Source organism: Phocoena sinus, chromosome 12 (genome assembly GCF_008692025.1).
Source record: "Phocoena sinus isolate mPhoSin1 chromosome 12, mPhoSin1.pri, whole genome shotgun sequence".
NCBI classification, from domain to species: domain Eukaryota; kingdom Metazoa; phylum Chordata; class Mammalia; order Artiodactyla; family Phocoenidae; genus Phocoena; species Phocoena sinus.
Window position 1 is genome coordinate 43,152,360 of NC_045774.1, and position 23,674 is coordinate 43,176,033.

The 23,674-nt window shown below is 39.7% G+C and overlaps 1 protein-coding gene across 3 annotated transcripts in view; it reads right to left on the reverse strand.

Annotated features, from left to right (window-relative positions):
* The window catches only part of DCBLD1 (discoidin, CUB and LCCL domain containing 1), a 68,690-nt gene that overhangs the window by 30,854 nt on the left and 14,162 nt on the right, over positions 1–23,674 (reverse strand). For all 3 annotated transcript variants that reach the window (XM_032651040.1, XM_032651039.1, XM_032651037.1), the window contains exons 2-3: positions 14,698–14,910; positions 144–278 (exon numbers count right to left, since the gene is read on the reverse strand). In XM_032651040.1, coding sequence (XP_032506931.1) covers positions 144–278; positions 14,698–14,910 — 348 coding nt within the window. The remainder of the gene's footprint in view (positions 1–143; positions 279–14,697; positions 14,911–23,674) is intronic.

Here is a 23,674-nt window from a genome sequence, read left to right on the forward strand (position 1 = left end):
CTTACAAAGACACTGAATTCCTCTCTTCCCTCACATCTTAATTCTGGATCTGAGGTCACGGCTCTGTCCGGAGATGGTGACTAGCAAGAGGAATTCTAAGACACATAAAGGTTTACAGATTTATGCTGGTCCTTCTGCTATACCTGGATGGTCGCTGCTGGCATAGGTTAGCAAAAAACCCCGCCCAGAAATGTGGGATCCACTCTCAAAGCGAACAGTTACTTCACTGGTGTTCAGCAAAAGTTCTTTGGGCACAGCCATGCTTCCACAATACGGACCTAAAAACAAAGCACACTTGTAGCTCATTTCAAAATTTAGACCAGTACAAAGAATTGGTATATACATCTTTTTCCCTTAAATGTCAAATTTACCAGACAACACATACACATAAGATTATAATCTTTACCCAACTGAAATTTTGCTTCATACTGAGACTAAGAATTAGTGACTGATTGTAAACTGATTATACAGAGAAACAAGATGGGGGAAGTGGCCAATTCTAGACAAGAAATAGCTTGGAACTAGTTAATTGTGAACAACACAAGAGATAGGTTTCGATGTTTATAAGAAGGCGACTAACAAACAAAAATCAAATATATTTAGTTAAGAAAAGTGATATTCTAGGGACCTCCTAAATTTTCTTAAAGTATGGTCTAAATGCTTGTGTCCCAACCAAATTCATATGTTAAAATCCTAATGCCCAATGTAAAAGTATTAGGAGGTGGGGCCTTTGGGAGGTACTTAGTTTCACAAGGGCAGAGCCCTCGTGAATGGGATTAGTGCCTTTATAAAGGAGGCCCCAGTGAGCTTGCTTGCCCCTTCCAGCATGTGCAGACACAGGGAGATGGCTATGAACCAGGAAGGGGGCTCTCACCATCCACTACACCGTATCTGCCGGCACCATGATCTTGAACTTCCCAGCCTCCAGACTGTAAGAAATAAATGTCTGCTGTTCATAGGTTACCCGGTCTGTGATATTTTGTTACAGCAGACTGGAGAGACTAAGACAGATAGTAAAGAAAATGTTATCACAAAAATGATATTCTCCTAAATTTGCTCAAAGAAACTCACAAGTTCACTTTTGCCAAGAAAGTTCCACTACTGTATAGCACAGGGAACTATACTCAATATTTTGTAATAACCTATAAGGGAAAAGAATCTGAAAAATATATATATGTGTATAACTAAACCACTTTGCTGTACACCTGAAACTAACACAACATTGTAAATCAACTATACTTCAATTTTTTAAAAAAGTGTAAAGAAAAAGAAAGTTCTAGAATTAAAAGACTGTCCAATACAGGGTAAAAATCTTATTCTCATGCAATTTGCACACTTCTCTTTCTCTTCTTTACCACTCTTAACAGCAACTTCTGGTTAACTCATATAATTTATTTTGATTTGTAAAATGAAGTTTATAAGAAAGCAGAATAACGTCTAAAGGCTTTTGAAATACCACAGTATAAATTATACAATTAAGAGTATAACATAGGGAGACGCAAGAGGGAAGAGATATGGGAACATATGTATATGTATAACTGATTCACTTTGTTATAAAGCAGAAACTAACACACCACTGTAAAGCAATTATACCCCAATAAAGATGTTAAAAAAAAAAAAGAGTATAACATATTGTTTCTAAAATACGTTGCTTGAAAAGCAATAGGAAGCTCTATGAACTTTCAAAAGACAAAATTAGGGCCTCCCTGGTGGCACAGTGGTTGAGAATCTGCCTGCCAGTGCTAGGGGACACGGGTTCGAGCCCTGGTCTGGAAAGATCCCACATGCCACGGAGCAACTAGGCCCGTGAGCCACAACTACTGAGCCTGCGCATCTGGAGCCTGTGCTCTGCGACAAGAGAGGCCGCGATAGTGAGAGGCCCGCGCATCGCGATGAAGAGTGGCCCCCGCTCGCCGCAACTAGAGAAAGCCCTCGCACAGAAACGAACACCCAACACAGCCAAAAATAAATGATAAATAAATTTTTTTTAAAAAGACCTTCCTAAGAGTACTCAAGTTGAAGTTTAGTTTGTAAACTGTCATCTTGAAAGTCAAGTATGCAAGACAGGATAATTTCTCTAAAAATAGGGGTTAGCAAGTCAATTTTGAAGAGCGGTATTCTTCATCAACTTCTCCCAAAATAGAACAGTATAGAAAGAGTCAATGGAACAACAATGACAACATGAGGTTAAGGGAAGAAAAAGATCACTCCAAGTCAATGTGAGTACAACTAGTCACACCAGCCAAAGCCAACATAGGGACCAAACTGCTAAAAGATGCAGAAGATTGTGAACCCAACTCAGCCTTCCTTTCCTGATATAAGGGATCAAATTTCTCTTCTGTCCTGTCCAGGTGTCACGTTCTGAAGATGTGATAAAATGAGAGAAATGCTGTGTGTTTACATGCCCCAGATCTCACTTGTTGCCTATTATTTAATTATAATGAAATCCAAATAAAAAGGATCATTTCTCTCTTTAGAAACACTCATCATATACAATTACTTACATGAGTTAATACCTGCAAATTATTTAGAATGGTACCTAGGATATAAAGTGTTAAGTACTTGTTAAATAAATGAATACATTAAAACAAACAAATAATGCCTGTTTTCCTTTTAGACAATGTTCCATGGGGTTAGGGACTTTTCTATATCCGTCACTATCTCAAACACCTTGTACGTGGGACAGCTTTCCAAATATTGTTTGAATCAAAATGAAGTTAAATGTTCTTCTATTTGCAACAGCTGGTTTTTAAAAACCAAACATGATTATAAAGATACATAAAATATTTAATCCTGTCATTACAAAATAGCATGAAGAAGCAAGAAAAGTGTGGAAAAGCAAGAAAGGAAAAGAACATCATTAGCGTGGTAGATATATGGATTTTTTGATCTTTAAGAGTGCTCACAAGCATGGGAGATAGGCAATTAATACTAAATCCATTTTTGTATAATAAAGTAGAATGATAAGCACTTTTGCAAAATTAAAGTGAGTCAGATCACTGTGCTTGACTTACGCAACCGATTCTCAGTTTGTTTTAAATAAGTTTCAAATTCATTTGTTCTTTGCACAGGTAAGTGAGATACTTACTTTGCAAACTTAGCACAAAGATGAAATAACTAGTAACTTGTTGCTATTAATAAATCAGAATATTTTTCTAATCATATTTACTTCTTCCAAGAAGAAATAACAACATATATACTCTTCTCCAAATCATGATGACGATACCATACCAATCTCCCCTTAAAACTTCTATTTGCATTCCAATGAGTTCTAACAAAAACAGTGAGGAAAAGTGTAAATTGATAATCAGTGAGAACTTGTTTGAAATTTTTTTAGTTGACATATATTTGACATATAACACTATAATGTAAGGTATACAACATGTTAATTTGATACATTTATATATTTTAATATGATTGTCATTGTAGGGATAATTAGCACCTCTATCACATTACATAATTATCATTTCTTCTTAGGGGTTGGAATAATTTCTAGTCTCTTGTTTGATGATTATAATATTGTTGTCTATATTCACTATACTGTACATTAAACCTCTAGGGCTTATTTGTTACTCGTTGCAAGTTTGTACCCTTAAACAACATGTGTCCTATTCTCCCACCCTCCATCCCCTCATGACCACCATTTCATTCTTTGTTTTTACCAACTTGTCTTTTTTAGATTCCATATCTAAAAAAGTGGAGATCATACAGTACTTGTCTTTCTCTGCCTAGCTTATCTCACTCAGCATAATGTGCTCAAGGTCCACCCATGTTGCTGCAAATGACAGGATGCTCTTCTTTCTCGTGGTTGAATAACTGGAATTTTTTTTAAAGATTTTTATGGAACAGTTGAAAGGAAAGGTTGCAAAAGTATAAATATTTTACACAAGTAGATAAGAATGTATGCCATTACACTAAGTTGTTGTACAATACATACAATTTCCTAAATCAAAACCACATAAAAATAGTAAAACTCTAACTTGGTTGCATCCTCCCAAAGTCATGGTAGGCATGGTAGGTAAACATTTCTGGAAGAAGTTCAAAGAAAGAAAATGGGAACACGCACACACTTTAATCACCGTTACCCCACAGGCACCATCCCTCTCACATTTTCATTGATGTGCTGCAAAAACGTAACTAAACCCTAGCAAGGACAGGGTATGCCCTGTGTATACAAATGCCATCATTAAAAGTTATTTGACAGGTTCATCAGGGCACAGCCGTCACAACAGCAGGAGGCAGCTGTAGCCCAGGGTGGGGAACTGAAGCTGAGGGTTGGCTGCGGTATCACCTTTGGCAAAACACCCAAATTATTGCCTGTCTGAAGGTCTGACAGATAAAGATTCCTTTTCACAGATTAGAAGTTAATAACTGCATTCCTAGAATTAAAAGGGAAAAAGAGATGAAAATAGAAAAATGTGAGTGGCAGTGAGAGGGAAAAATAATTAATGGGAAACCATGAAAGGAGTCTGTCCTAAGCAATGCTCTCAGTTTTCAGCAGACTCCCTGGAGGAGGATATCTTTTCTTATGAAAGCCTTTCACCACCCACACCTGCCCCAAAGATATATTTACGGTTAGTACTCTCTGTCCCAATTTTTCAAAAGGATCTACACCTGTATTTGAACATGCACAATGCCATTGGAAACCCAAATAAGGGCTCAGAGGTGACTTCTAGCTTTGACCATGGTTATATTTGCCATCCTGTGCAGTGTTCCTAGATTGGTAAACCTGTTTCAATTCACAGTCAGACTGAACCCCAAACCTTCTTGAGTAGTTCTGAAGACCTCTAGCAGACCTAAAAGTAAGACTCACAGTCTGCATAGAATAGAGGTTTGCTTCACAACTGGCAGTGCTGTGTTTCACAGAACTTGGACTTGCTGTCTAACAATGACCTTCCTCCTCACCTCTATCCTTGTCTGGGAAGCAGGTTCCACCTTTGTAGTCTCAAATTCCCACCAGATTGGGAGACGGCAGAAAGGCAGTTCATCAAGTAGGCAGAAAAATCAAAAAAAAATAAATCCTCTACCTTTTGTGGAATGCAGTGAGTCACCCTGGATTGTGGGAAAAGCCATCAATGACACCAAATGGAATAGCATGTGGCATTTGGCACCAGACATGAGACCAAGAGCCAGCAGACAATGGACTGATTCCTTGGACAAAAGGAATAAAGGGCCAGGAACCCTAGGAGCTGCCTGCTTTGAGCACAGTAGGCCAGTTCCTCTCAACACATCCCCTGTTCCATGAGCAGCTGAGAAGGGAAACCCTTTATCTTCCCACGTGTGAATAAAAGCAAACTGTCCTACAAGGAAGAATGAACTGGCTGCCTGGAGCCAGTCCTCTGGATTCTCTGGCAATCTGACAATCTGTGCAGCAATTTATCCTCCTGCTGCATTCTCCATGGCCCGTCTGCCTAAGTCTCCAAACATTACAAGGTAAAATTTTGTTTAGTAACTGTTCCAAGTCATTACAGATGGGTCTATGCTTTTGATCTCGAAACTGACAACAGTAAGTTATTGTTTCATCTGTGAAAAAGATGTGTTTAAAAAATGGTATGCATGCTGTTAAAGGAAATCAAAGAGACCCATCCCTCTCCATAACCAGGGGTGAAAAACAGAGAGCAAATAGAAAACTTAAGTCTTGACAGATCTGTCATAAATCAAATTGAACAACAACAAAAAACTCCTAAAAACCTTCATTAGCCTTACGAGCACCATCTTAAGCACACATTTAATTTCTCAAGACAGATAAGAACATGCCAATGAGATGAAGTGATGCTCCCTGGGAGAGCCACTGGCAGAGCCAACCACTCGAAACGCCATCAGCCAGCTGCCAGGGAAGTGGTACCTGGCACGGCCCAGATCTGGGCGCAGAGGCGTGCTGATAAAACAGTCTCCAGGAATGTCGAAGCTGCAAACGCCACTGGACTTGTGTCCATTTTCCTTTTGTTATTTTTTTTTCTATGCAGTCAGATGGCAGGGTTTGTCCTTGCTTGCTAATTGCAATAGGTCACTGTACAAAATTACAGAATTTTCAGGGCCATTTTCTTTGAAAAGGAGGGAAATTAGCATAAAAAAAGGGATATTCCTGGACTGTGTCATTAAAACCATAGTCACGTAAGAATGTAAGTGGTATCCCTGGAGAGTTTTGGTCTCTGGTTCCCAGACAAAAATCAGTGACAGATGATAAATGAACCAGGCGGATTCCTAGACAAAGGTGCGGCTTTACTTGGGGCTAGGGACTCAGGTCAAGAAGCACTTTCACAGCAGAACCCACCTAGGCCGTTACTTCTCTCCCAACAAAAGATGGCAATTGGCTGAAATGAATCACAGTGCATCTCTGGGAAAGTGTTTGAGGAAGAGGAGGAGGTGGAGGCCAATACTTCCTCTCCTTGACGATTATGGTTATGTTAATGAGACATCTAGCATGGAACTTTCTGGCTGATATAACCTTTTTTATAAGTTTACAATTCTTTCTGTATTCTACCTTGGCATAAAAGGCAAAACAAAGCAAAACAAACAAAAATCAGTCCTTCTCAAGCATTTTCCACCAAAGTAGCCTCAGTCATAGAGGAGAACGCACCTCTGAGGTGGTTGAGGCCCAAAACAACTTTCCATAAGCTTCTTCAAAGGCTTTTGCTTTATCATTAAAAGTCCTAAGAATTTTGCAATCTCCATAATGTGGCTGTGAGACATAAACCATGTATAAAATAGAGGCTGCCAATCTTGCATTTTTCTCTATTTGGAATTTTTAAAAACAATCAACAGGCAAGGCATAATGATTAGATCTTACTGCAATATGCCAGGTATTGCATATTGCAATAAGTATCATTCTAAACTATTATCACAGAAATCTTGTTGCAATTATGAGTCAAAACACTTAGTATTATTTCCTACTTCTCCCATTTCTCTTGTTTCTGGTGTAATATAAATATTAACGGTTGACTTCATATCGTTGTACTTCTAAGTCACTGACAATGGTTAAAAAAATACTGGGGGTGGAGGTGGAAGTACAGGAAGTGTAAGAGAACAATTCTGGAACTTCCTGGCTTTTCTATAGTGCAAATCATTTAGCACAACACAGCTAATTTAACTGACTACAATTAGGTTCACTGACCATGATGTCTCCCTTAATTTTTTGACTAATGCATTTTTTTAAACCTTGAATTCATACTAGCACTCTGTGCGTGAGTGACTTCTCAGAACTCCATTTGGTTCTCAGACCCCTAGGGGAAGGCCTGCAGAGGTCTTCATTTCTTGTTCATCATTCAGCAAATAACGAACAAGAACTACAGCTCACTTCTTCTGCACAAGCCACAGGATCACATGGCTTTTGTCACCCTGAATGGGAATGGCACGGTGCTTAAAAGTGGGATCCCTGGAGTCAAATGCCCAGATTTGAATCCCAGATCTAGTTAAGTGATTGTAAGCAAGTTACTTGACCTCTTTGAGCTTCAGTTTCCTTATGTGTGGAGGCTAATAATAGGCCCCCTCTTACAGGGCTATTACGAGGGTTAAGTGAGTAACTCTGGAGCACCAAAGGACAGTGTACGGCACAGATGAACGCTCCACTGCAGACACCTGCTTTACTGTTTCATGGTCTTTTCTATATGATAAGTAGAGTCTGGAAATTTTAGGTAAATCAAGTCTTTCTTTAAATGAGGAGGGGATATTTATTGATAGAGGAATCTTTTTTTTTTTTTTTTTGCGGTACTCGGGCCTCTCACTGTTGTGGCCTCTCCCGTTGCGGAGCACAGGCTCCGGACGCGCAGGCTCAGTGGCCATGGCTCACGGGCCCAGCCGCTCCGCGGCATGTGGGATCTTCCCGGACCGGGGCACGAACCCGTGTCCCCTGCATCGGCAGGCGGACTCTCAACCACTGCGCCACCAGGGAAGCCCGATAGAGGGATCTTACTGTAAATCTTCCTACAGTGTGAAAAAAGACACTCAAATTTATAAGCTTATAGATTTTTAAATATATAAAGTTTGCCAAGATCAAGCTACATGCAGTCAGACTCGTTAAACGCTGACTGAGCATCTGCCAGTGTAAGACTACGCTAAGCAACAGAGGATAAGCAAAGGATGAATAAAACGCAATTCCTTCCTCAGGAAACCCCCTATCTGGTCGAGAAGCTAAAATAATGATCCCAACCCGAGACTGGTGCTGCACTGACGGCTTAGAAAAGCAACGTGAGTCCAGGCGAGGGACCGACTGGAGCTGCTGGACATCAGAGGAGGTTCTAGGGTAAGGGGCATTGGATTTGCTGTGTGTGTGTGTGTGTGTGTGTGTGTGTGTGTGTGTGTGTGTTAGAAAGGGCAGAAAAGCAGGGGAAGAAATAGAGGAAGAAATAACACATGAAAGAAATATCATCAAATGTACCGAACATGAAACTGTGTGATGTGTTTAGGAAAAGGCATAGGAGATGCGGAGACTCAGAGATGTGGCTGGAGGACTTCCCTGGTGGTGCAGTGGTTAAGAATCCGCCTGCCAATGCAGGGGACATGGGTTCGAGCCCTGGTCCAGGAAGACCCCACATGCCACAGAGCAACTAAGTCCGCGCACCACAACTACTGAGTCTGTGCTCTAGAGCCCGCAAGCCACCACTACTTAGCCCGCAAGCCTAGAGCCTGTGCCCTGCAACAAGAGAAGCCACCGCAACAAGAAGTCCATGCACTACAACAAAGAGTACCCCGGGTCGCCGCACGAGAGAAAGCCCACGCGCACCAACGAAGACTCAACGCAGCCAAAAATTAATTAATTAATTTTTTAAAAAGATGTGGCTGGAAATGTGGGTGGGAAGAGTGCGCGACCGAGCCTTGAACCATGCTAACAAGTGTCTATGGACAGTGGGACACAATTAACAATTTTTGAAATAAGGAAAGAAAGAAATTATTACAACAATATTTAACAAGATAATCTTAGATGGTCCGGAGGGAATGGAGACTGGTGAAAGGAGAGAGGGGAAAATCAGGAAGCTCTTTCTATAAGAAATAGATACAAAGATGTGGACTGGTGGTGGCAGTGAAAATAAAAAGCCAAACTGAATGCACCATGGGCTTAGGGAACATGGGTTCTCGGCTCATCTCATGAAGCTGGATGGAGAAAATCTGTCCACGAAGCTCTTTCTGGCTCAGGGAACCCCTGCCACAGGCTTGGACTGATTTGGGTAACTTTAGGTCACCAGGAACGCACCAGGATGGGTAGGGTGGGGTGTGCTGCCGCAGCGCAGCCTCTGCTGGGTGGAAGGAGCGTGCTCGGGGTATTGGGAGGGACCGATGTGTTCTCTGCTCTCAGACATCTTAGACAAAGAATAAACTGTGTGCAAGGCCATTGGAGAGGAAGAGGGGGTGGAAAGGGGGAAAGGGCAAGAGGAGGAAGGGGAGTAGGGAGGGAGTGATGATGGTGGCTAACATTTACTGAATGCTTGTTATGTGCCAGACATCATTCTTGTAAGTTACATATACATGTGCCTCAATCACCCATATGTGGCGGATACTATCATTTTGCCCATTTTAAAGATGGGGATACGGAGATACAGAAAGTTAAGTAATTTGCTCAAGGTCATGTAATTAAAAAATGAGTAGTAAGGCAGGAATTTGGAGCCAGGCAGTTTAATTCCAGAGTCTGCACTCTTAAGCCCAATTGAAAACTCTGCATAGAAACAGAAGTGCTCATCTCAATCCATGCTGAAGGCCAGCCTGGTGTTATTGATCCACAGTGACCTAGGCGGGGAAGTCTCTGAAACTACGTGAGAACAAGGTCCTCTGAGATCCCGAGGAACCAGTATCTGGCTCCCACCAAGATTCCTCCAGCAGGTTAGGAATAGCCCTAAACTCTGCCTACTGGGGGAAGATCAACTTTCATGGAAAACTGGGACCTAGTCAATCTTCTTGAAATATCAGGAAACAGAAATGACAGTTTCTCTGGGATCCCCACAAGCAGTCGTGACAGAAACAAACCTCTGGGTGAATTCTTTGCGGTCAGTAAGACTGGAAATGGAACTTAACCAGTAAAGGTTAGAGGGTCCCTAACAAGTTTTAAAGTTGAGAATAATGATCTTCAGTATGAACTCATAGCCTTCCCTCTTCAGTGTCATAAATAAAACAATGTGAGACATTTCATATTTTAAATGTAGGTATACTGGTATGACTCATTGCCTGAATCAGCACCTACTCTTCCCCCAAGTTCAAGATATTTTAATATTTTATATAACTAACCTCTTATTATTTTACATCACAAATATAAAAGGGAGGAGATTGAGAATCAGTACCAAAGCAGCAATCTGAACTGTTCTGTACAACAGCTAAGTGCTTCACGATCCCGATTGGATTCTAGACCAGAAAAGGGACATTAGTGTTTCTTTTGAAGGGAGGCTCTGTTACTTTGGTCTCTTAAACAAAAATGCAGAATACCCTTAGTTATAGTGAAAACAATCTCTACTAATCAAAGTATGATACTTCTTAAACATTTTCTTTGGCCAGGATATTAGTACACATGATCTTAAAAGTCAGTATATGTTTACAGCCCCAAATTTTTATACATTTAAAAGTTTATGTTTAAAAGTAACTTTACAATCTTATTTTGTTCTTAAACAACATATATTCTAAAGTGAGGTTGATCTAGTTTATCAACTTTGCTGCATCCTGGCTGTTTCAAGAGTATTTTAAAAGGGAGAATCAGTGTCTTAACTCAGCCATAGATATGTAAGTACATTCTTTTAACTGATGTTTGAATCTGAAATATCAGCCCTCATTATAATATATGACAAACAGAAGAATAATAACCCCATCTTATTTGTATCAGGTCTCTTAACGATCAGTGAGATCAGGTGCAAATTTTGCTTGATCACTGTGAAAGCTGGTGTGGGTCACACTTGTTTATAGTATTAAACGTTTTGCTACCACGAATGAAAGCACCCGAAGTATATGAACCAAACATTTAAAACAAAATCGGCATGGGGGGGGTGAACCATTACAAATGAACTGCATAAGGATTAAAACTATATAACTTCAGCATATCCACAATGGTTAATGCAATCACACTGCAACTATGTCCACTCTTGGCAGAGCTTATAAACAGGGATGCCAGAAAACATTATTCTTTTTCCAAACATTAACTCCACATTCAAAAGTCTGATAGTGTTGAGTCTTAAAATCTCTTGGCAACGGGTTTTAGCCATTAATTGAAAAAAACTGAGCTGGATAAACCAAAACTATTCAGCTCTTTCAGCCATACATGTAACCTTTAGAGCCCTGTATACTGGAATTGCAGGAGGTATTCTAGAACATATGTTCCCCGCGGGGGGAACTGCAGTGGGCACTTCCCTCGACTGCCGGCCCAGGCAACAGCGCTTTGGATCCCTGAGACCCTCCCGCCACAGTCCTGTTGCCACACTGGCTGCAGAGGGGCCTTCCCCACTCCAGGGAGCTGGGCAACAGCCCCAAAGGAAGGGACACTCCCTGAGCTTGCACAGGCCAACAAAGCACTCCTCCCCCTCTTCCTTCTCTCTCTCCTCTGCAGATGATACACTCCTCCAGGAGGTTCAAACTGACCAGGGGACTATTTTAACTAAATTAAAATACAGGTCTAAAGTTAGTGTTCTTGCGCAAAGAAAATCTACTTTTTTAAGAAACGTATGTTTATTAGAGAAAAAAATAGAGAGTAGAGAGAAAATATAACCATACCCAGAGTTGAACCTTTTAAAGTCCTCCTTCTAACATTTTGCTACAATTATGTTCTGTCTTACTTTATTCAGAGGCTTTTTTCTATTATTAGGACATTACTGTGTATTCATATTTTACCTAACACTATATCCTAATCAGCTTTCTATGTTAACAGTCTTTTCACCAAGTAGCTGCTTAACACTGCAGGTATTACATGTTTTACTGAACTGGTTCCTCGCCATTGAATTTGCCAATTCACTTTTAAAACCATTTATTCACGGAGTATCTACTACATTCAAGTCACTGGATTAAATATTCTAAGTATACATATATGAATAAGTGGCTCCTCCCAGAATGCTCTTCAAAACTACAAAAGACACAAATATATATATGCAGCATACACACATATGCATGTGTACACCTGCTATACCTGGCCCTAAGCCACTTAATTTTTTTTTTAAGGGCACATTAATTTTACTCAGGTTGAGATAGAACTTTTTCAGCCTATATGTAATAAAGATTTTCCTAACAAAGAAAATCTGTAGTTCTGACTACAAGAAAATTTAGAATGTACTTCTTTTTAAATATGCTTATAGGATTGAAGTATTCTAATTTCCTTTCCATGCATTCCTTTTATCGCTAATTTCTGTTATTCTTGTCTGCTGGATTTGCCTTAACATGACTGATCAGGGAATCTTTTACGTAGCCTCAAAAGAAAGAACTTCTGAGCATCGTTAAATATTTTATCTTAAGAACATCCCCAACCCAAAGTATTAACTACACCTGTGTTTTAGGCAAAATTGCTGTATGATGTAATACTGGGCTGGTCCACCTGGGAAGGGTGATAACGCACTGAGTTTTTCTTTGGGTGTTGGTACTGGGAGAGGAACAGATATCTGGAGACAGATGTTTTAGAGCCACAAAGACATAGATATAAATTTTCCTTTCAGCCCTTAACTAGCTTTGTGATCTTCAGCATGTTCCTAAAATAGACTAAAATAAAATACTCGCCGTACCTCAGTTTCCCTGTTTGTAAAAAGGAGTTAATAATATTTACCTTGCAGGGTGGATGTAAGGATTCCAGAAAATCTACGTGAGGCCAAGCATGTGCCTGACATACAATGAGTATGCTTATTTCTATAATGAGTATATATTCTGTTTTTGAAAGACAAACATAACTATGTAGGAAAAAATTTAAAGAGAAAAACGAATTTACTGGGCTTTATTGAAATGAATTGCAATTCATTACTCACTTCCTAGTGAAGAGTCTAAATCTTGAAAATTCAAGAAGCTGGAAATGTGGACTAGAGTGCCCTGAGGCCAACCAAGATCACCTTGTAACCCAGCTCCTAAAATGTAGTTAATCCCAGGCTTTTCCTCCTTTTTGTGTATTTGCGAATATACAACAAAGACAATGGAGTAGACGCCTTGGTGTGGGAAAGCCAATTCTCCTATCCTGTTTCAGGACGATTTGCTCCCCTTTCTAGTTCTCACCTCAGCCCCCAAGCTGAGAGAGACCCAGAGCAACAGAGGTGATTAGCTGCTGCTCTGTCAGCAGATGGAATTAACTGCTCATCTTCTGGAAAAGGAGATGCTTCCCCACAGAGACTAGTGTGGAAAAGCCGTTTATGGCCCTGCAGCACTTTCCCTGGCGTTTTACACAGGAGCTCTGACACTCAATGCCCTCTGAATCTGAAGGAAATTTCCTGGTCAATGAAGGATTCCCTGAAGAGTGGCTCCATAAATTACCACACATTCGATTACCAGAGCTAAAAGAACAGTAAGTGTTCCCAAGGGCCGTAAGCATCCCCGGAATTCTCATTTTTCCCATTTGAGTCAAACTGGAGTTAAAAAGTTGCAACTAATTATATGAAATCAACCATCTTTACTCTGTCAGAGTAATTCAACCAACATTAAAATACAGGTAATATTCCCAGGGATAAAAAAAATAAATCTTAAGCTTTCTCCTCCATGGGGGCTAGATAGGTTTAGACCTCTGAACAGTCTTGGGACTGGTCTGGGCTTCCACCCTGGGAGGAGTGAGGAAGCTCTGGATGCAAAGGTAAAGACAGCCTTGAAAGCTGTGTGTTTGAGAGAAATTACCTATAGAACTAGCAGGAGGACAGGGTTTTGCTTAAAACCTGTATCATTTTTGGAGTTGTAACACACAGAGAATTTCAAAAAATCTCTAATCTCAGAAGAATCTGTACGTAAGTTCTGTCTTTGTTTTCTAATCCACGAAACCCAAGTTGTTTCCTTGGGCTAAGGACTGTAGGGTCAGTGCTAATGGTGATTTCAGACACCAGTGTGCTAACAGCACACCCCAAACCACAAAAAGCTTAATTTCAGAAGGTTACTCTGAAAACTGTCCTTTGCACTTGTCCTTCCCCTACCCAGAAAATTGACCCCAGACATATGTGTACAGTCCCTTCACTCACTCCATTTGGGTCTCTGCTCAAATGTCTTCTTATTGGAGAAGCCTTCCTGACCATCCCATTTGAACACAAACACACTCAGAATCAGACTTGGTATCACCTTAGGATGACTCCTTTTTCTTATTCCTTATTTTTCTTTTTCACTGCCTCTCATATTATAGATGTATTTGTTTGTTTGTTTTCCACCCGCCCCTCTACCAGGGTAAGCACAATGAAAGGAGGAACTTTTGTTTTTTCACTGCTGTATCCCACCCAGTACTCCACAGAGCACTTGAACGCATGACCACTGTTCAATAAACATCTGTCACACGAATGAATGAACTGTAGGTGTTTCAGCCAAATGCTATATATCTCCAATTGTCTTCCCGACAAGATATAAACTAACTAAGCTCCTGAGACCCACGCAAGGCTACCATCTCCTCAGATGTCTTTTGTGCAGCTTATGAAACAAGTGTATCCATGTGAGCTACCCTGAGAGTCTACAAGGGGCAAGTTCCTCTTCTGATCTTCCCAGGCTGTAACACTGATGAGCGTGCCACGTGCCTCCTCCCTGCATCTCAAATTTTCCCATGCTCAGTGAAACCTAGATATCTTTTCTTACCATATTGATCTGAAGAGCTAGTGAACAGAAGGTAGTCAGAAGCACAGGTCTGGGATTCAATATCCAAATCTCCCAACCTCAGAATCAATCTCTTCCCCTTCGGTACTGTGATCGTCTTTTCACAAATAGTGTGATTGGGGTAAGTCCCTGGATAATTCTTAGATGTCATGGTGCCACTGTCCTTGTAGGTCACTATGTGCCCACAGCCATCACCTGTTAAAGAAAAAAAGAATACAAAAAGTAAGTGAGGGCTTCCCTGGTGACGCAGTGGTTGGGAGTCTGCCTGCTAATGCAGGGGACGTGGGTTCGAGCCCTGGTCTGGGAGGATCCCACATGCCGCGGAGCGACTGGGCCCGTGGGCCACAACTACTGAGCCTGCGCGTCTGGAGCCTGTGCTCCGCAACAAGAGAGGCCGCGATAGTGAGAGGCCCGTGCACCGCGATGAAGAGTGGCCCCCGCTTGCCGCAACTAGAGAAAGCCCTCGCACAGAAACGAACACCCAACACAGCAAAAAAAAAATTAATTAATTAATAAACTCCTACCCCCAACATCTTCTAAAAATAAATTAAAAAATTAAAAAAGTAAGCGAAATGAATTTTTACTGAGGACTGAAAACGTCCAGTATAATCTTCATCTTAGGTATTCTACTCCTTCTATGGAGAGAGAGGGAAAAGCTAAAAAAAAAGAAAAAAAAGGATTGAATTATTAAAACGTATTTATTATTCCAGGTTATTTCATCTCTTGTTTCTCAGTTTAATATTCTGAACACTGTTGATCAAAATGTTTCATGTATTAGCATGGTAAGCCCTTTGCAAACACATCATTTAGTCTAATTACTTTTTCTAATCATCTATCCAGATATCTACCCATCCACACTTGCACAGTGGGCCCTTGGCATTCGCAGATATGCCATTTGTGGTTTTGTCTACCAGCAAGCCAGTGCCATGAAATAATTTGCAACCGAGAAAATCCTACTACTCATTTCAGGGGTTACTGTCCTGATTAAATGGGATCATGTATGCAAAATGCTCCTGGTAGATTCTGAGGCTTATGCTGAGAGGACTTTGTTTAAGAGCCTGTCATTCAACTGGGGACTAACAAGCATCTGACATGCACATCTCAGTTAGTAACAGTCACAGATTTGGAAGTTCCTGACAGACTCAAGATGTATCATGAGTGTCAAGAATCTACTGTATTGAGTGCTTGCCACCTGCCAGACACGGCATTGTTGGAGACACATAAAAGCAGCAATGGCTGCTCAGGACTCAGAGTGAAATGGGAGAGTTCCATGTTCAGGTAACTGTAACACTAGGTGCCCCTGGCATAGCAGGAGCTTAAACAAAGGGCCAAAGAGGGCAAGAGAGAATCTATTTCAGTGAACTCTCACTACTTCACTAAAACAAGGAATTCTCTTAAGACTTTCTGAACAGGGTAGTTAATCAATTGACCAACAAGTTGTTCCAGTATATTAAAGTGACCAGGTTAATCACCCAAACATCTAACAGCATGCACAACTGGGTGGGCTGCAAACATTGCATGCAAAGTCTGAAGTACAAAATGCCTATGGTTACTACGGCTTCAAAGAAAGAAAGCCAGAATTTTTGCCCTTCACCGGAGGGAGAGAAAGCAGAAGTCTGTTGGAGAAGGAACTCTCTGAGGTGGTAAGAGAAGGCATCCCAAAGCCTCCTATGGACAAGCCCCAACTTGGGCATCCTGGGAATCTGAAGCCCAAGGCAGCCTTCTTCCTTCTCCAGGCTAGTCCCTGCTAGAGGATTCATCTGGGGTCTTCCTTTATTCTACCTCCTTCTTGCCCTGAGGCTTGCAGCCCAAATGACATGGGGGCCTAGTTAAAATAAGGGGTTGGGGAAAACTGCAGAATCTATCCCAAATCAGCCGTCAAGCTCCAGGCAAGGACCCACTCATTATGCAGAAACTCTCACAAGATTCCAAGCAGGGAGGTTGCACTGGGGGAGTTGACCTATAGGAGCAATGAGCTAGTACCAGAGGGAAATGGAGATAGACGGCTAAGATAAAACTACTCTGAAACCTGGAGGTCCAGGCAGAAGTTGTGGAATTTATACAGTAGGCAATAGGGGTCCACAGAGGTTTTTGAGAAGGGAGATAATGAAAGAGGTATTAGAAAAAGTGTCGATACAGGAACTAGGATGCAGGAGAATCTGCCTCAGAAGGGCAGTAGGAGGGCTAGGAATGGGGTGGCTGGAATGGAAAGGGAAAGAGAAACAGGGGGAGTTCACAAGAAAAAAATCAACAGGCCCGCGTTTCGCTTAATTATAGTGAGAAAGACGAGAGGAGAAAAAAGTTTAAAAAAGTTGAGACGTTGAGTCCAGAAATGATGGGAACACTGAGGCTAATATGACAGAAAGGGAAGCCCAGAGGGCAAGCAGGTTTGGGGACAAAGGTTGTAAGTTTGGTTCTTAAGTTTGAGGTGATAGCTATATTCCTTGGGCTCTCTGGCAGTAAGTACCAAATTGTTGAGAATTAAATGAAAATTATACTAGAGTAAAGCATACGGTGCAGAAGCACGTAGGGGTTTTGATTTAAATTTAGAATTATTTACCTGCTCTTAAAGGCTTTTGTTAAAAAAAAGAAATCCAATTGACAATTTCTCTTGGAAACTGGAAGACAGGGCAATCATACCAGCAGGTGTTCTCACAGGGCTGAAGGCGGTGGCTGCCCCTTTAAAGGAGACAAACGCCCTAGCTCCCCACAAGGTCCTGTAACTCGTTTCTAAGACTTGCCCACCTTAGGAGGCAGTGACTTGGAGCACCCTGATGAAACAACACTAGGGTAACTAGTGTACAACTATGCATATAATTATACACATAACTAACCCCCTCTAAGCCACCAAGGTATCACCTGTGAAACCTTTAAATGTCTCGTTTCTTAGTACTATGAAATTCTGCTTTTATAAGAGAAAAGAAAGTGAAATCTTTTCCTAGAAAACATCCCTAGACATAAAATGAGCTCAGTTACAGGTGAATCGGCCCACACATGATTACTGTATTCGAAGTTTTAAGCGACATGTCATGACAAAGGAAAATTCCAGGGTGTCACTTTTATTCAAGCCTGTAATTATGCTTCTTTTCAATGCCTTCTACTCTAACGCCCAAGAGGAAACTCATCTCACCCAGCGACACTGGCAGAATGTGAGCAGGTTTAAGTCTTCAACACTCCCATCCTTACTTTGCGTGGGGGATTGTGGCTCAGATGTGGAGAAGCTTCCCTTTTCCATTAACTATCAGAATGAAAGTAGGTCTTTCTTCTGTCAAAAAACCTGAAAGGAATGGCTGAGTCCTAATTTATTACAAAGCAAACTGTCATCAGAAGTTGCAATTTCACTCCAGCCTATGGAAGACTACTTATGGAGTCTGCTGTGGCAAGCACTAATATAATAAACTTATTCCCTGGGTACTAATGACATCAGGAATTTTCAACCTACTGTCTTTCCACAGTTTTGATGACTTCAAAGGACTAGATATAGTTAACAATATTATAGTATATAATTGGAAGTTGTTAGGAGAGTAGATCTTAGATGTTCTCACCACAAAAAGGAAACAAGTGATTATGTGAGGTGATTGCAGTGTTAGCAAATGCTACAGTGTTAAATAACTTTGAAATACATAAATGTATAAAACCAATGCATTGTAGACTTAAACTTACACAACATCATATGTCAATTATATCTCAATAAAGCTGAGGGAAAAAAAGAACTTAGAAATATGCCAAAGAGCAAATGGAAAATGCCTAGGGAGAGAAAATGCCTATGATATCATATACTCAATAAGGCATATGCATGCAATTGAAAGCAACAGAGAAGCACTATTTCCACGACCTCATCCTAACACTTTTGTAGCTTAACTCAGAGCCCAACTCTAATTAAGAAACACTGACAAGAAAGACGACAAGAGTTATTTAAAAATCTACCAGTCCATGTCCCATATGTAATGTATCAACATCAATATCATGGTTGTAATATTATACTATAGCTTTGCAAGATGCTATCACAGGGGAAACCAGGTGAGGGTACACAACATCACTCTGTATTATTTCTTACAACTGCATGTGATCTATGATTATCTCAGAATAAAAAATTTAATTAAAAAAATTTGAAAAAATCTGTCAGTCTGGTTAAGTTTTCCTGGCAGGGGGTGAAAATGAAGGGGCTTTTTCTAATTTATACTTTTTATACTATTTGGGTTTTGTGATCTTCTACTTAAATTATTTTTTTTTATTTTTTATTTTTTTTTTTATGCGTTACGCGGGCCTCTCACTGCTGTGGCCTCTCCTGCTGCGGAGGACAGGCTCCGGACGCGCAGGCTCAGCGGCCACGGCCCACGGGCCCAGCCGCTCCGCGGCACGTGGGATCCTCCCAGACCGGGGCACGAACCCGCGTCCCCTGCATCGGCAGGCGGACTCTCAACCACTGCGCCACCAGGGAAGCCCCTTAAATTATTTTTAATTAAAGAATTTATACAAGCTTGCATTAAAAAGATCACCATGGAATGACAACAAATAAAGGAGGCCACTTTTATTCTAAAATCTCTGTGTACTAAATCCATTAACCAAGTTCTCACATTTGTCTAAAAAGCATAGGGTGTCGTGTCTGGGGAGGTTCATAATATATGCCCCAGTTTACAGATGAGAAGACAAGATGTATATGACTTTCCTTAAGGCTACTCAACCAGAGGTACATACCAGATGACAGTTCCAAGATGATCTAGTTCTAGGATTTTAAAAACACTTTTGTCACCTCTATTTGATTTTGTAACACAAGTGTATTTGTGTTTAATTTTGGAAAACCACCTGCACTGATGCCCTACCAGACCTCTTTTTAGATTTTGTAACACAAGTGTATTTGTGTTTAATTTTGGAAAACCACCTGCACTGATGCCCTACCAGACCTCTTTTTAGATACTTTCACAACATCTGTCTATTAAAATGAACAGAAGATGTAGCTTATCTGGCAATGGTCACAAATAGATGGAAAACCTTTGGGTAGAAGGTTGAGGAAGAACTTTATTTTTTTTAATTAATTTTTACTGGAGTATAGCTGCTTTACAACAGGAAAAACTTTAAAATGAAAGGATCAGGCAGGTCACCACCTAAACTTATTAATGGATCTCAGCATGACAACAAGTGAGAAAATCAGGTATTACAAGTCTCCTGCTAGGATAAAATGTGCTCTGCATACCAACACATATGAAGCACTCTTGCCAAAAAGCAAAACATTTGAATTGATAATTGACTCTGAATCTCATCAAGCCTTTACGTCTAACTTCAGTTTACAGGAAACACAAGGGGTAGAAACACAAGTGTACTGACATCACAAGGAAGTCATTAGCTGAATCCAAGTGATATTCTAGGTGCAACTGACCCAGTTTCTTCAACAACGAATTGTATAAAGAAATGTTTTAAAAAGTGTTTATTTTAACTAAAAATAGAATTACCATATGATCCAGCAATCCCACTACTGGGCATATACCCAGAGAAAACCATAATTCAAAAAGATACATGTACCCCAATGTTCATTGCAGCACTATTTACAACAGGCAGGTCATGGAAGCAACCTAAATGCCCATCAACAGACGAATGGATAAAGAAGTCGTGGTACATATATACAATGGAATATTACTCAGCCATAAAAAGAAACGAAATTGAGTCATTTGTTGACACGTGGATGGATCTAGAGACTGTCATAGAATGAAGTAAGTCAGAAAGAGAAAAACAAATATCGTATATTAACGCATGTATGTGGAACCTAGAAAAATGGTACAGATGAACCGGTTTGCAGGGCAGAAGTTGAGAAACAGATGTAGAGAACAAACTTATGGACACCAAGGGGGGAAAACCGTGGTGGGGTGGGGATGGTGGTGTGCTGAATTGGGTGATTGGGATTGACACGTATACACTGATGTGTATAAAACTGATGACTAATAAGAACCTGCAGTATAAAAAAACAAACAAACAAAAGAACAACTAATACTAAACTTTCTTTGGGTTATTTGTATGGAAATATGTTAATATAAATGTTTCAGACATTACATGAAATTTCTAAAACTCATATGATCTGGTATAATGTTATAAGTCATAATTCTAGTTATTACTTTAAAATGTATATCTCAGAAATAATTAAATTTCCTTGTCAATTGCATTATTATGAACTTTCATCAAATCTTTGTGGTCATTTTTAAGTCTCTTGTCATTTACAGACAGTTCTGGGTATACTCTGATGCTTTTGCAAAAATGTTCCTATGAAAGGGTTTCATCTTCAAGGAATTCATGGAAAAGACTCTGACAAGTACAGGTTTCTGGTAACTGACTATACTGCTGAACTGAATGAATAAGCATTTTCAGAACACTAATGGAAAACTGATGAATTCATAAAAGTGCTAACAAAAGATCAAGATGAAAAAAAAGTTAATTACATGGGACTGAGTGAACTGATGAGGATGATTATAATTATTGTGACTTTTTGTTTGAATAAAAAAAAAATCCCACAAGGACTCAGAGGCAAAACATATACAAATCAATTTTCACTGCAAAGTAAAGGAGCTGTTACAGTGGAGGATTACTGGACTGAATGTCAATATTATGACATAGTATGAGTGTGTTTCGTGTTTGGTAATTGCAATTATTGTTGCTTTTGTTGTGGTCATCCATTTACAATGCTTGGTGTCAGTTTATTTATCTCTTGTAAAAATAAAATACAGTGTGTGTGTGTAAAAAAAAAAGTGTTTATTTTAGATTAAAGGAAACTTAAACACCACAACAATCACATGAATCTTATTTGGACCATGACTTGAAAAACCAATCTTACAAAACCATTTTAAAAAGATAACTGGGGGCAATCTACAGATTCAGTGCAATCCCTATCAAATTACCAGTAACATTTTTCACAGAACCGGAACAAAAAAATTTTTAATTTGTATGTTTAAAATTTTAAAACACCGAAGACCCTGAATAGCCAAAACAATCCTAAGAAAGAAGTATGGAGCTGGAGGAATCACACTCCCTGACTCCAGACTATACTACAATGCTACAGTAATCAAAACAGTATGGTACTGGCACAAAAACAGACACAAAGTTTAATGGAACAGGATAGAAAGCCCAGAAATAAACCCACACACTTATGGTCAATTAATCTATGACAAAGGAGGCAGGAATATACGATGGAGAAAAGACAGTCTCTTCAATAAGTGGTACTGGGAAAACTGGACAGCTACATGTAAAAGAATGAAATTAGAACATTCTCTAACACCGTATACAAAAATAAACTCAAAATGGATTAAAGACCTAAATGTAGACCACTCCTAGAGGAAAACATAGGTAGAACATTCTTTGACATAAATCGCAGCAATATTTTTTTTGATCCATCTCTTAGAGTAATGGAAACAAAGGCAAAAATAAACAGATGGTACCTACTTAAACTAAAAAGCTTTTGCACAGCAAAGGAGACCATCAACAAAATGAAAAGACAACCTATGGAATGGGAGAAAATATTTGCAAATGATGTGACCCACAAGGGTTTAATTTTCAAAATATACAAACAGCTTATACAGCTCAATATGAAAACAAACAAACAAACAAAAAGCAGCCCAGTCAAAAAATGGGCAGAAGACCTAAATAGACATTTCTCCAAAGAAGACATATAGATGGACAACAGGCACATGCAAATATGCTCAACTTAGCTAATTGTTAGAGAAATACAAATCAAAACTACAATGAGGTACCACCTAACACCTGTCAGAATGGCCATCATTATAAAGTCTACAAATAATAAATGCTGGAGAGAGTGTGGAGAAAAGGGAACCCTCCTACATTGTTGGTGGGAATGTAAATTGGTACAGCCACTATGGAGAAGAGTACGGAGGTTCCTGAAAGAACTAAAAATAGAGTTACCACATGATCCACTAATCCCAGTCCTGGGCATACATCCTGAAAAGACGAGAATGCTAGTTCAAAAAGACACATGCACCCCAATGTTCATAGCAGCACTGTTTATAATAACCAAGACACGGAAGCAACCTAAATGTCCATCAACACATGAATGGATAAAGAAGATGTGGTGTGTGTATATAAACATATATATAATGGAATATCACTAGTCATAAAAAATAATTAAATAATGCCATTTGCAGCACCATGGATGGACCTAGAGATTATCATACTAAGTAAGTCAAAGACAAATACTATATGGTATCACTTACATGGGGAATCTAAAAAAATGATACCTATGAACTTATTTACAAAACAGAAATAAACTCACAAACATAGAAAAAAAACTTATGGTTACCAAAGGGGAAAGTGGTGGGGGAGGGATAAATTAGGCGTTTGGGATTATCAGATACACACTACTATATATAAAACAGATAAACAACAAGGTCGTACTGTATGGCACAGGGAATTATATTCAATATCTTGTAATAACCTATAATGGAAAAGAATTTGAAAGAGAATATAAAACAATCTCTTTGCTGTATACCTGAAACATTGTAAATCAACTATACCTCAATTTAAAAAAAGTTGGATTTTCAAATGCAATATAGTTACGCTAATAAATACCAATGCTGATTTTAAAAAAGATAATTGGGGTATTAAATAATATCAGGGGAGTATTATTCACTTTTTTAGGTGTGATAATGGTATTGAGGTTATGTGAGAAGATGTCTTTACTTTTAGGGATGCCTACTGACATATGTAGGGCTGAAATGACATGACGACATGTGGTCTGGGATTTGCCATAAAATACTTCAGCAAAAAAGGGAGAGAGGAAAATAAGTAAAAAAGACGGGGAAATGTTGATGGTTACTATAGCTGGATGATGAGGGTTCACAGGGTTTTTTTGTTTTTTGTTTTTAATTAAAATGAAAAGAAATAAAAGGTCATTCTTGAAGGCAAAAAATACAATCTTGGTTTTACGGTTAAGCTCCACATGGTGTTGGGAGGACTCAAAGGC